This window comes from Sciurus vulgaris (assembly GCF_902686455.1).
Source record: "Sciurus vulgaris genome assembly, chromosome: 7".
In the NCBI taxonomy this organism is placed as follows: domain Eukaryota; kingdom Metazoa; phylum Chordata; class Mammalia; order Rodentia; family Sciuridae; genus Sciurus; species Sciurus vulgaris.
In genome coordinates this window covers 64,893,039-64,906,551 of record NC_136467.1, presented here as the reverse complement: position 1 = coordinate 64,906,551, position 13,513 = coordinate 64,893,039, and the positions used below count along the sequence as shown (strand labels likewise).

General features: G+C 32.9%; 1 protein-coding gene across 1 annotated transcript in view; it reads right to left on the bottom strand.

The window, feature by feature from the left end:
- USP45 (ubiquitin specific peptidase 45) overlaps positions 1-13,513 on the bottom strand; it is a 78,885-nt gene that overhangs the window by 9,528 nt on the left and 55,844 nt on the right. The window contains 9 exon segments of the mRNA XM_079148643.1: positions 593-690; positions 2,282-2,539; positions 2,542-2,775; positions 2,778-2,811; positions 2,813-2,956; positions 5,608-5,748; positions 6,078-6,134; positions 7,263-7,354; positions 9,425-9,506. Coding sequence (XP_079004769.1) covers positions 593-690; positions 2,282-2,539; positions 2,542-2,775; positions 2,778-2,811; positions 2,813-2,956; positions 5,608-5,748; positions 6,078-6,134; positions 7,263-7,354; positions 9,425-9,506 — 1,140 coding nt within the window.

Below are 13,513 nucleotides of genomic sequence, written 5' to 3'. Positions count from 1 at the left end.
TCTGGTTCAATCCCAGTATCGCAAAACAAGAAAAAAAAATTTTAACTGGACACTGATGTGCACCTATAATTCTAGCTACAAAAAGGCTGAGGCAGGAGAATCTCAAGTTTGAGGGCAGCCTTGTCAATACAGCAAGATCATATCTCAAAAAAAAAAAAAAAAAGTTAGGGCTGCCTCCCATTGTGAAGTCCTACAAATGTAGTACCTGCCTTGGAGCCATTCTGTATATTCCCAGCCAACACTGACAGCCCAAAAACCCTTTCAGTGGGATCAGGAGAGTTCAGAAAGTTGTGTGTATTTTCCTACTTCTGCTTATAAATACGCTTACTAAAACTTATTTTCTATCACACATACACATACCACTCATAGACATTCCTTAGGTTCCTACTGCCTAAATATTCAATACTGCAAATTAAACAATTTTAATCAGAAAAGTCTTGTAAACTATTATGGCTAAACTAGTAGGAAATTCCACACGGCAAATTTTTAAACTCAGTAAGTTATTCTCTAAGATTTGACACTATTCCAAAAAACATAGGACTCTACAAAATAATCCACAAAATGACCACAGTTTTAGTAAATGTGCTTTTACCTGATGGAATCTTTTAAGATGGAGAATTAGAATAGCTGGAACAGCAGAAATAAGCAATTGCTTCCTGGCATTAGTATAAACTCCTTCTGCTTTCTTTTCTGCACAAAATGCAACAAATTTATTTGTAAAATTCAACATTACATATTACCTACAATAAAATATAGCAAGCATTTATATAGCAGCATCGTACTACTTTGTTTTAAATGTTAAAGAAATTGGACTTCTGATTACAGGGTGCCTCTCTATTCCCTTCCAAAACTCCACTGAGATGAAAGTAAAGGTGTTTGTTTGTTTTTTTAAGGCACAAAGACTAGAAGAGGTGGCACAACAAAATTTTGGATACTAGAATGCTAGTAACTTACTGTTAGTATCAGTAAATGCCCTTCTAGTCAAATATCACCGGAAGCAAGCACACCTATAATTTTAAAAGGTGGGTCTATTACTCATTGTATCAAAGAGAGAACCCACACTATGGTGAATCATGGGGCATTTCATTAAGTTTGATACAAAGGATTTATGACAAGATTTAAATATGGGCAACTGCATATTAAACTTGAATTAATTTAAGTTGGTATTTCTTTCTTCTCCCATCTAGTCATTTCTTTAATTAGGGTGTACTAAGCCTGTCTTTATTCTGATGCTTTGTATCTAGTGTCTTGTTGACCATAAAGGGACAGCCCATCTCAGGGTTAGCTAAACCCTGGAAGTAGTAAACATTTGAAGCGCACCTTTTGTGTGCAAACTTACTGAGCCCATACATCAACAACATCCATTTTTAGGTTCTTACACTCTGGGCCACTATTTACCTGCCCTAATCACTCCAGGGTCAGGGAGTGGACAGCTGGAGACAGTCTCCATACCCCAGAGTCCACTAAAATTATTCTAACTAGCCCATTTTAGGCCTTCTTTATCCACTTCACCCATTCTTTCCCTCAGAGACCACAGCAAAGGCTCTTGTCGATTTCCTGTTTCTCCTTCACTCCCTCTGCCCCATCTGCCCTCTGGTACTTCTCTAGCCCTATATATCATCTATCCTCCCTACTTCTTGGGAACTGTGACTAGTTTTTCAATGTTAATCATCTCCTGATTTCTTGGCTTCACCACACCTGAATAATAAAACCTACATTTTAAAACAACTAGTGACCTTAAGAGTATTCTTTCCATTCAATTAAGGTGAGAGATGCACTGAAAATTTCTTAACAATTTCCCCCTTTCCCACTTCAATCTGGTTAAACTAAACAGTCACTGTATGGCTAACTTAATAACATGCAAATATTTAAAATCTTCAAATCTACACCTTGAGTTTACTTACAATAGATGATGGAACTTCTGAAGGTCATTATTTTCATCATTAATCTTACTAGTGATACAATTTTAAGTTTTAGAGCTATTTCTTTCAGAAAGATTTCAGATAGCTATTTCTTTCAAATAAGATGTGGATCTGTATTTTTCAAGGCAGAAATGTATACTTCTTGATCTTTAATTATTTCAACAAAAATCTATTGAAAATCTTTTCTGCCTAGTCAGTGCCTTAAGTTTTGAGGCACAGATATGAACAAGACAATCCCAGGGTCAACCAGCTCAAGTGTGGAGATAAGGGTCCCAGGTGCCTCCATATGGGATCAATAACCCACTAATAGTCACTGATAATCCATCAATAATTAAAAACAAATTAAGCTAAATGTGTACCTGCAGAATTAGTTTCCTTTTGGTATTTCTGTTTCTTTTCAGTACAATTCTCACACAGAAGCTTATTATTCCCCATTAGTAATTCCATAGACGTAAACTGGTACAAACAGGATTGAACTGAACATTCTTTAGAAGTAGTTACATAGCTCTGAGAAAGGGTCTGAAAAGCATTCTGGGCACTGTGAGACTTCATATGCTTCTCCTCTGAAAAACATAAATTACTTGAAACACTGAGTGGCTGACTTTCTCTGTCAAATCTCTATCTCCAATTACAGTGCTGCTCAAACAAAGTTCAGAAATAGCTTCAGCCATTTCCTCATCACCACTGTCAGTCTCCTTGTTGGGTGGCAGTTCACTTGCAGATGGGTGATGAAGATGCCCATCTGTGTGCACACAGGATTCACTGCTGGATCTAAACAGCACAGTCTGCTTTGAAGCACTTTCAGATTCTGAAGCCTCACTGTCGGCATCAGCACTACTTTCAGAATGGCTGGCTCTTTTTCACTGCCATCTGTAGGGCTTTCATTCAGAGGACGACTCAGTACTCACGATGTTTGCAAACAATGAAGACTCCCCACTCGTTTCAAGGTTTTCATTTTTTTGATATATAAAAACAGTTTTCTCTTCTCCAGATGACAAATTCTTGTAGGGTTTTCTGTCATGAATTAGTTGATTCTGTAAGTTGACAGTGTTTTCAGAGAAAAGAATCTTATGATCTGATTGAAAATAAATGCTAAGAAGTCCAACTTAGCTGTCCACAATTGTTAAGTACCACTTCTCTGAAAGTCCTTTACTAAATCCACCTAAACTAAGATCAATAGAAGATATACCAACAAATAGTTCTAATTTAAAAGTAAACCTTTCCATGGGAAACTAACAACAGTGGTTACGTGTTTGTGGGAAAGGGAACCTGATGTTTGTAGAACAGGGCTATGAGGAAGACTTTAAATCTTTCCACATTTATTGATTTTTAAATATTGAAGACATAGTGGGTATTTTTTAAATAAAGTAAAAAGTAACAAATTACAAACTCTTGACAGTGTTGCCTGCTGCCACAGATCTGAAAGGAAATATTTTATTTGTGTCTAGACTTCAGCTTGCCTATTAATTGTTCCTTTTGATTAGATTAAGTAGTGTGGAAGTAATGTTTCTTGTGATAGTGATTACTCTCTCCATTTGCACTCATGGTTCTATCCTGGTTTCATTTCTCCCTGTTTATTCACCTGATGCTTCTTTGTCATTCTTTGCATTAAACTCCATGTTAAAGGGTTAAAAGGTTAATAACTAGCATAATTCAGCAATAAGAGAAAATAAAAAACTCAATAATTTATTAAAGTTCAGTACTTCTACCTCATTATTGATTTAAAAAGACAAGGTACTTCTGTTTTTGTTAAATTCGCTTTAAGTAGTATGGGGAAAGTTTATTTAAACCTTAAAAATATAAGATGAGATAATATATCTTTTCCTAAGGCATTCTTAAAATTCCTAGCACCAAATTATGAGTCAACACCACATGGTAAATAAAAATATCCTTGCAACTGTTTTACTTGGACTTAAAAACCCAAGTATCTGTTCAATTTAATCCCTTAAAACATTTACACAGGATAAGCTGCCATTTCTCAAATATTTCTGCATACTATGAGCAATTGAGGCCCTAGGAAAAATGGTAAAATCCCTTTGAATATGGAGCTCCCCCCACTTTTTTTGTCTCGACTATGTTGCCAAGGCTAGCCTCAAACTCTTAGATGCAAATGGTCCCCCCACCTCAGCCTCACATGTAGCTGAGACTATAAGCATGTGCCATTGCACGAAACTCAATTCTTTTCTTTTTGAAATACATCTCACATAAACTATACATACTTCAAGGTGTATTTTTAAAAGATACTCTTGGGCTGGAGTTGTAGCTCAGTGGTAGGGCACTTGCTCAGAACCTGAGTTCAATACCCAGATACTCTCTCTAAAAACATAACCACAGTACCATCAGCATACATAAATATTAATAATTTCTAAACATAAAATGACATTTATGTTTATCATTTTGCTTCTTGAATATGGCACCATAAAAAGATTTTCTGGTTTCTAGGGAGTAGAAATACTTAGAACGAACTTGATTGAGAATATACCACTGCTTAATAGTTTTCCTTACCAAAATTAATAAATAATAAAACTGAACCTAACATAGCCTCTAGATCTAAATTTGCCTTAAGAAGAAATAAAGGAGAAAGAAGAACCTGTGAACATCATGGGACTGCAAGAGTAATGTGGAATGTAGGAAGTGCTGAAAAAAGGATGATTTCTTCAGTAAATAAATTGCAAAAAGAGAAAAAAGAAAAGGAAATCTGCAGATTAAAACAAAATTTAAAAGACATGATAATCTCTCAACCCAGTGATCCCAGCTACTCTGGAGGCCTAAGGCAATAGGCTAGCCTGGGCAATCAAGTGAGACCGTTTCTCAAAATAAAAAATAGAAAGGGTCGGGGATTAGCTCTGTAATAGAGCATGCTTGGGTTCAGTCCCTTACTGGAGGAAAAGAAAAGAGGGGAGGGCGGTAGAGGGGGAGAGAGAGAGAGATAACTGCAATCCATGGACCTTTTTTACATTATAATTCAAACAAACTTTAAAAAGCAAAAGCATGAACGAAGTAATCCAGATTTTGGGGATGGTACCAGATCTCAGAAATGACTAGCTCCCAAAATAACAAGTGAATTACAACTCCAACAAAGAACAGGTGGAATGTAGCCTTTGAATCACCTCTTTAAAAGCCCACTGCTGTTCCTGCTGAGGCAGAATCGCAGCCTTTGGAACAGGAGTCTCCTGTTTCTCCTTTGCTAGCAATAAACCTTCTTTTTCCTTTTTCTCAAAAGCAAAAACAAACACAAAACAAAACAAACACAAAAACACAAAAACAAACCTGAGTATGAGGCAGCTTACGTTTCAATAATGACTCAATGCTTGGTTTCATAAGAAGTTATTAATATTTTTATGTATGATGATGGTACTATGGTTATGTTTTTACAAAAAGAATCTGGGTATTGAATTGAGGGCCTGACCAAGTGCTCTACCACTGAGCTATACCCACAGCCCCTAAAGAGCATCTTTTAAATAAACATCTTAAAGTACATATGGGATTTATTTCAAAATAATCTGGATGGGGCAAGGGAAGAATGTGGGATAGATACTGCAAAAACATAATTAGCCATGAGTTGATAATATGAAGCTGAGACTTGGGTGCATGGGAGTTTATTATTCTCTGTACTTTTGTATATGTTTAAAATACTTCTCAATACATTAAAAAAACCATATTTAACAAATGTTCATAGTCTCACCTTATCTTTAAATGAAGAATGCTTCGTGGCAGCTCTGATTTGAGTATTTTCTATAACAACAGTGCCACTGTACTGATCATGACCTGTCTCCTGTAAACTTCTATATTTACTCATTTTTCCCAAAAGCACAGGTTTTGATACCTAGGTAGATGCCACAAACATAACACAAAACTTCTTAAGCAAATAAATTTTGGACATAATTTTCTTTTTAAAATCTCTAATTCACTAGAAATATAAAAAGATTATTTTCTTAACATTAATTCTCAAAAGTAAGGATTTAAATTCCTGGAGAATAAGAAGTATATCATACTTAATGCATGCACAAACCCCAATATCAAACACACCATACAAACTCAATTACATGTAAAAACTAACGAATCTCAGATATCTGATAATATACTCAGAAATATATCTAAATGAGTGAATAAATGCTCTTCACAAAGGCCTCAAAATTACTTTTTTCTCCTTACCCTTTCTTCTATTATAGGAAGTGAAATATCAATGAAAGGATCTTTCACTGTGGAGATCTTAAAAAGAAAACAAATTGAGAACTTCAGTTAAAATCCTAATATAGACATGTAGTTCTGTAAATTATCAAAGGTATCAAACCTTCCAGTTTAAATTTTTAAGTTAAAACAAAGCATGAGGGGCTGGGGAGATAGCTCAGTTGGTAGAGTGCTTGCCTTGCAAGCACAAGGCCCTGGGTTCGATCCCCAGCATCCAAAAAAAAAACACAAACAAACAAAAAAAAACAAAGCATGAAATGTTAAGAAAAAAGCTATGGGGAAAAAAGCAGAGAGCCTGACAGTATTTTTAAGATTGCTTAGGCTAATTGTTTTAAAAGGTACTTTCTACCTTTGAGAGAGAGAAATCAACTTTTATGTCAATTAATTACAGAAAAATGTAAGTTATACCACATTGACACATTATGTGTAAATGGAACAGGCTAGAAGGAAATATAATTTATAATCCTGGTTTTATAAGACTAGAGAGGACAGAAGAGTATCCCATAATCTGGGACAGGAAAAATAGATATAAAGATTCTTTTTTATCACTAAAATCTTACAAAAATTTAAACTTACCATACTCTAAGCCATACACTTTCAGAAGTATTCCTTATGAAGCAACTAAAAATCTCTAATAATTTATACATGCTTTAAGTTGTTGTTAAAGATGGAATGTAAAATAGAAATTATTACTAAATTCAAAGATGAGTCAAGACAAAAAAAAAATGATACTGTTTTATAAAGTTCAAATAAAAGAATCATCCTAAATTATGTTATCATTATGTCTATTGGAAATACATTTTAGGACATTACAATGCAACACAGTTACTCTTCACAGTAGTAGCTAATATAGTTCACAGGGACTTATATATTTTAGCAAACTAAGATAGGCCAAAGGCACCTCATGAATGTATCAAGAAAAAAAAAAAAAAGATCACGCACACAACATCCTTACTTGAAAAAAATAATTTAAAATTATGTGTACTTTCTAGGAGTATCAGGTATATTTTTAAAAGGTCTTTAAGAACTAAGTCATATAGTCAATTATTATAAATTTTAAAAATGACTGCTCATGAATATGTGAAAGAAAACATAATAAAAATGATATGACTGTAATCTATTCCAAGAAGTGAATTCCAAAGTACCTACATTTGCACATTCTTCACACATGACTGTGCTAGTTAATTCACCAATAAAGATCCGATCTATGAAGTTCATTTTCACACCTTCTTTTCCATATGCTGTAAAAATCATACTTTTTAACACTAAAAACATAGCAACCATCCAATAACGTTACATGCTGTTACTCAAAAATAATCCAAATAAGGCAGATTTCCTTTATTATATTGAGTAATATATTTTACTATATAATGATATGTCTCTTTTACATTTTTATAAAGGAAATATGACCATCAGCTACCATAGTCTCCAAGAAACAAAGAACTCTTCTAAAACATAATAGGTAAACTAAATAGAGCAATACCAACTATTCATACCGCTCGTCAGCTGCTCCCATTAAACCTTTGAAAGCCTGTGTCTAACCTAGAGGCATACAGAAGAATAGGGAAGATCATGCTTTCTGGCTGCAGGTGCCAAGGTCACAGTTATAAAAAAATGTTGTAAAAATAAGTAAACATAGCTTAGCAGAAGGAATTAACACGGGCATTTTATAATTCACCTAAACACACACAGACCCGTGCTTGTAGGATTTTTTTAAATCAAAATTACTTTGCTTAGGAAATATTTATAATGCAAAGGAAACTATGCCTGTGGTTTGCTTTAAAATAATCTGGAGTTGGGAAAAAATTAATTAAACATAAAAAGCAGAGTTAGGCAAGGTGGCACATTCCTGTAATCCTCAGGCTGAGGCTAGAGGATCACAAGTTCAAGGCAAAAATAGACTTACTTAGCAAGACCCTGTCTCAAAATAAAAAACAAACGGGCTGGGGATGCAATGCGGTGGAAGAGTGCCTGTCTAGCATGTATGAGGCCCTAGATTCAATCCCTAGTACTGGAAAAAAAAAAAATAATAAACATAATAAACCATGGATGTAAAGCTGGATGATAGGTATACAGATAATACAGACTGACTGTATTATTATTATTCTCTCTACTTGAACAAAAAATTTGAACATTTCCTTAATAAACCGTGAAGGAGAAAGCATATTAATAAATCCATTCATCCTTCTTTTAAACTTCTCTTCTACCTTTTTGGACCTCTACCTTCAGGTTTCATACAAACAGTATTTATAATCATTTAAAACTATCTGGAACACTGAATAACAGACATATTTAACATATATCAGCAAACATTTACTAATTACAATAACTATTAGAAATACTATGATAAATTAAGACATTTCATTAAGGAAAATTGTACAAGAAGTTAAAAATAGAAAAAACAAAAATGGAAAGAAACTGACCTATTATACTAAACATGCACTAGATGGCAATATCTCAACACAAATGAACAAGGAACATACTTAGGAAATTAAAAATCTCAAACGTTTAATGAGTCTTAGATGGTACAACAATTTATGTATATGTGTTTACAAATTATAGACATATAGCATGAACATTATAAAACTACAAAAGAAGTAGTTAAAAAGTAGGCAATAAATAAAACAATATTTTAAATGTTTTTAAAAAATAACAAAACTTCATGCTAACATTAGTTAATATCACTATAGGTATAAGTATAGGTAGACTATATACACTTAGGACTGGGTAAATTGCTAATACCACAGGATATAAACTCACACTGAAATATTTATAAGTTAGAAGCTTTGATTAGATAATCATTTTTTTGCCTCATATTTGGACTGATGAAGAACAAACACTGAAAGTAAATTGCTCTTATGTTTGACTTATTAGTGCATTGTTCAACAAATTACTTCTTCACAAGATTCTCTGGAACAGTTAATCATTTTATCTAGATAAATTTAGATAATACCTGTAAACCTACTTATCTAAACACCAGAATGACACAATATGATTAATGTGAACTTCCAAGGGAAGATGCTGCTTTCCACATATTTTCAAATCTCAGAGGACTTCACAAAGGGCATCAGCGTCAATCTGTATTTGTGAAATTTGTTTTAGTTTTATTTTTTTTTTTAATTCACAAGGATATACGTTCTAAAATTTTCTATGTCCTACTAGAGCATCTTGCAGCCACTAGTGTAAGTACACCCTCCTTTTAAGGTCACACGTTAGATAATTAGTTCATACAATGCTCAGTTCTTTTTCCCCTGAGAAGAATCTTTGAATATTTTCTTGTAGAAAAAGTTTTAACTTAAGAGTCAACATACCTTTGACTTTTTTTCTAGTTTCATCATCAGCAGTTTTAGTAGTTGGGTTGTTAAATGCTTTTAGAATGCTAGCTTGTATTCTCTGTAAACAAAGTTAATAGAATCTTATCTAGTAATAGTAACTCAGGCCTCATTATCTTAATAAAAAGACTTTCAAATAGCAAGGTACACTGTGGAACTCAGTTCCTTAGTCCTGAAAAAAAATCTGAATTTTTTACAAAGATAGAATATGTCCTTTCTTTCTTTTTTAAATTCCATGAATACTTGAGTAACTCTCTAGTGCCAAATTCTCAACAGAGACAAAATTCCTCTGTTTAGGTTCTCTCAGGCTTAAAGTATTTTTATCAGTCTAAAGAAGCAACAGAATGGAATATTACTCAGCTTTAAAGAGAATGAAATTATGGCATTTGCTTGGTAAATGGATGGAGCTGGAGAATATCATGCTAAGCAAAATAAGCCAATCCCAAAAACCAAAGGTTGAATGTTTCTCTGATATGTGGATGCTAACGCAAAATAAGCAGGTGGGGTTAGGGAAGAATAGAGGTACTTCAGATTAGGCAGAGGGGAATGAAGGAAGGGGAGGGGGCAGGGGATAGGAAGGATAGTAGAATGAATTGGACATTATTACCCTATATTCCTATATGACTACCCAACCAGTGTGATTCTACATCATGTACAACCAGAAGAATAAGAAGTCATACTCCATTTATGCTGATATGTCAAAATCCATTCTATCGTCATATACAACTAATTAGAACTTTTTTTTTTTTTTTTTCAGTACTGGGAATTAGAACAAATTTTTAAAAAAGAATGAAAAAAAAAAAAAACTTTCCATTAGGAGGATGAAATAAAACAGGCAAAAAATCATTAAAAAATAAATTTAAAAAAAATTAAGGGCTGGGGTTGTGGCTCAGTGGCAGAGTGCTTGTCTACCATGTGCAAGACACTGGGTTCGATTCTCAGCACCACATACAAATAAATAAAATAAAGGTCCATTGCCAACTAAGAGAAGATATTTTTTAAAAAAATTAAAAAGCAGCAGCCTAATCTAATTTTTCTTATAGGTTTAAATAAGTTTATTTCCTCTCCTCTTTCCTTTCTCCCTCTCCCTCTCTCTAAAATGACGTTCCTTAATCAGGACAGAAAAAAACAAAATAAAATAAAAATAACAGACATCTGAAATTTCCTATGAAGAAAATCTTAATTCTCAAGTTAATCACTATGATCTCCATGTAGAACAGACACACCCAAACACACACACACAACTCAAGTCCAGAATATCAATATTCATAGAAAGAATACCCCAAAAACTAATTATGATTCTATTTGAACTCAGATGTCAATAAAGATCATATTTCAGAATTTTTTAGTAAATAACAAAGTTTATATTTCTATATCTTATATTTGAGGAAAGATCCAATCTCACAGAAAACTTTCAGAATGAAATAAAACCACACATTTCAAGAATAAAGACTTATTTAACTTAATAAATGATTACTTTCTATATTAGTTGTGACCCTAATTAGTGGATGAATTTGTCTTTTGAAATGCACATTCTGACAGTGTGGGGTGAAGGCAAAGCTTATTGATTATCTTTCAAAAGATATTTTTCTATCTTGATCACAGGTTTGGACATATAAAACCACTGTCTGAATTGGACTTCACAGTGTGAAAATGATAAATAATTCTGTTGTTAAAAAATGTCAAAAAGGAACAATTCAAACTGCAGATTTCCTACAAAATAAAAACACTACATATTAGAAGCCAACATATTTCCCAGTGTTCAAAATAAGTTTTACAACTTTAAATATTTAAATAAGTGAAAAAAATAAAAACAGATGAAGCAGTCAATTTATAGATTTAGAAAGAGACATCTAAACTAAATAAAAATAGAAGGAAAGAGTTTTAATGAAAACAAAAACAGAAATTGAAGAGAATTAATAAAAGAATCAAAGCCTGATTCTCCAGGTAGGGGATAAATAAACTCACTAGATAATCTTAAAATATAGTGAAAAGCATAATATCATGTCTAAGAAAAAAGACAAACTGGGCTGGGGCTGTAGCTCAGTGGTAGAGGGCTTGCCCCACATGTGTGAGGCACTGGGTTCCATCCTCAGCACCACATAAAAAAATAAATAAAGATATTGTGTCCATCTACAACAACAAAAATTATCTAAAAGAAAAACGACAAACCATTAACAAAGTACAGAAAAATTTCAATAACTCTAAGATACTATTTTGTTCAACATCCACGTAATTACATTTGAAAACTTAGGAAAAAATACCAAGATAATTTTCCAAGAAAATAACATTGCTGAAATTAACCTTAGGAGAGACAGAAAATCTTCCAGCTATCATGGGGAAAAAAAAAAGAAAGAACATCATTAAATAGTTACTTAGAAAAAGCACAGGTCCTAGAAATTTTAGGCTAGCACATAAAAGGCAGAACTTCCAAATTATTTTCATGAAGCTTAATACAGGTAAAACAAATAAACTCGACAAACTGCATACAACATAGACCAATACCACTCATGGAAAAATTCTAAAAATATCAGTAACAGAATAAATACAGTAGCACATTGAAAGAAAAATATATTATGACCAAGATATTTTTAAACTAGGAATGCAGGTATATTAGGAAATCTATTAATATAAGCCATCATATTAATAGAATTAAGAAGAAATAAAATTGAATCACTTGATATTTTATTTACTATTATTTACTATTCTAACAGATCTAATTGATACACTTGCAAAAAATACATTGTAGAAGTATAAAAATGATAAATGAGATAACATTATATGAATAACATGGCTGTCTGAAAAAGCTTAAAGAACCTACTGACATGAAAAACTACTAAAATAAGAGAATTTAATAGTGGGGTATATGAAGTCAATAGTCTTCACATAGACAAACAAAAAACAGAAAATAAAGAAGAAAATACCCAATTTACAATAGCAACTAAAAAGATAAAATATCCAGGAATAAACTTCAGAAATCTGTAAGATCTAAAAGAGGAAAATGTTAAAACATTACTCAAAGACACAAAAGAAAACTTGACTAAATGGATACCATGTTCTTGGATAGGTCCTACAGCATTACAAACATTTCAAAGCATTTCAATCTGTCCACTAAATTTATACATCCACATAATTGAGTAAAAACACCAACAGTTTATTTCTTTTTTTTTCAATATTTGCATTTATTTTTTATTTGTTCTAATTAGTTATACATAACAGTAGAATGTGTTTATGCATTTTGACATATCATACATAAATGGGGTATAATTTCTCATTTTTCTGATTGTACAGGTTATAGAATCACATCAGTCATGCAGTCATATAAGTACATAAGGTAATAATGTCTGTTTCATTCTACTATCCTTCCTATCCCCATATTCCCTCTACCTGAAGTAGCTCTATTCTTCCCTATCAACCCCCCCACCGTTAATTAGCATCCGCTTTTTTTTTTTTTTTAAGGGGCAAATGTAAAGGACAAAACTGATTCTAAACCAAATAAACAGGAACCCTAGTAGAGAAGGAGCACAGTGAGAGAAGATGGTCCTACTAGATTTTTTTTCCAATTTTAATTGGCACATTATAGTTGTACATAATGGTGGGATTCAATGTTATATAATTGTACATGCACACAATATAATTTGGCCAATATCGTTCCCCAGTGTTTTCCTTTTTTCTCCCTGCCCTCTGCCCCCTCTTTCCTCTACTGATCTTCCTTTTATTTTCATGAGATTCCCCCATCCCTTTCTTTTCCTACTAAATTTATTAAAATGCATTAAATCCTTAGCAACTTAAAGTGTCATATAGCATTCAAACAAAAAGAACCTAATGGAATTTCAGAAAAAGACACAAATATATATGTAAAAAATTGGTATGATTAGGGTGTAGGAAAAGCATACTATAGAATTCAGATATTTGTAGGATAGCTATAAGAACAAAGGAAATACCCACAGAATGGGATAACTTTTAAGTGGGTCAAAGGTATAAATAAGCAGTATGGATGCCTCTGAAAACTTGGAATGGAACCACTAATTGACCAAGCTATCCCACTCCTTGGCATTTACCCAAAGG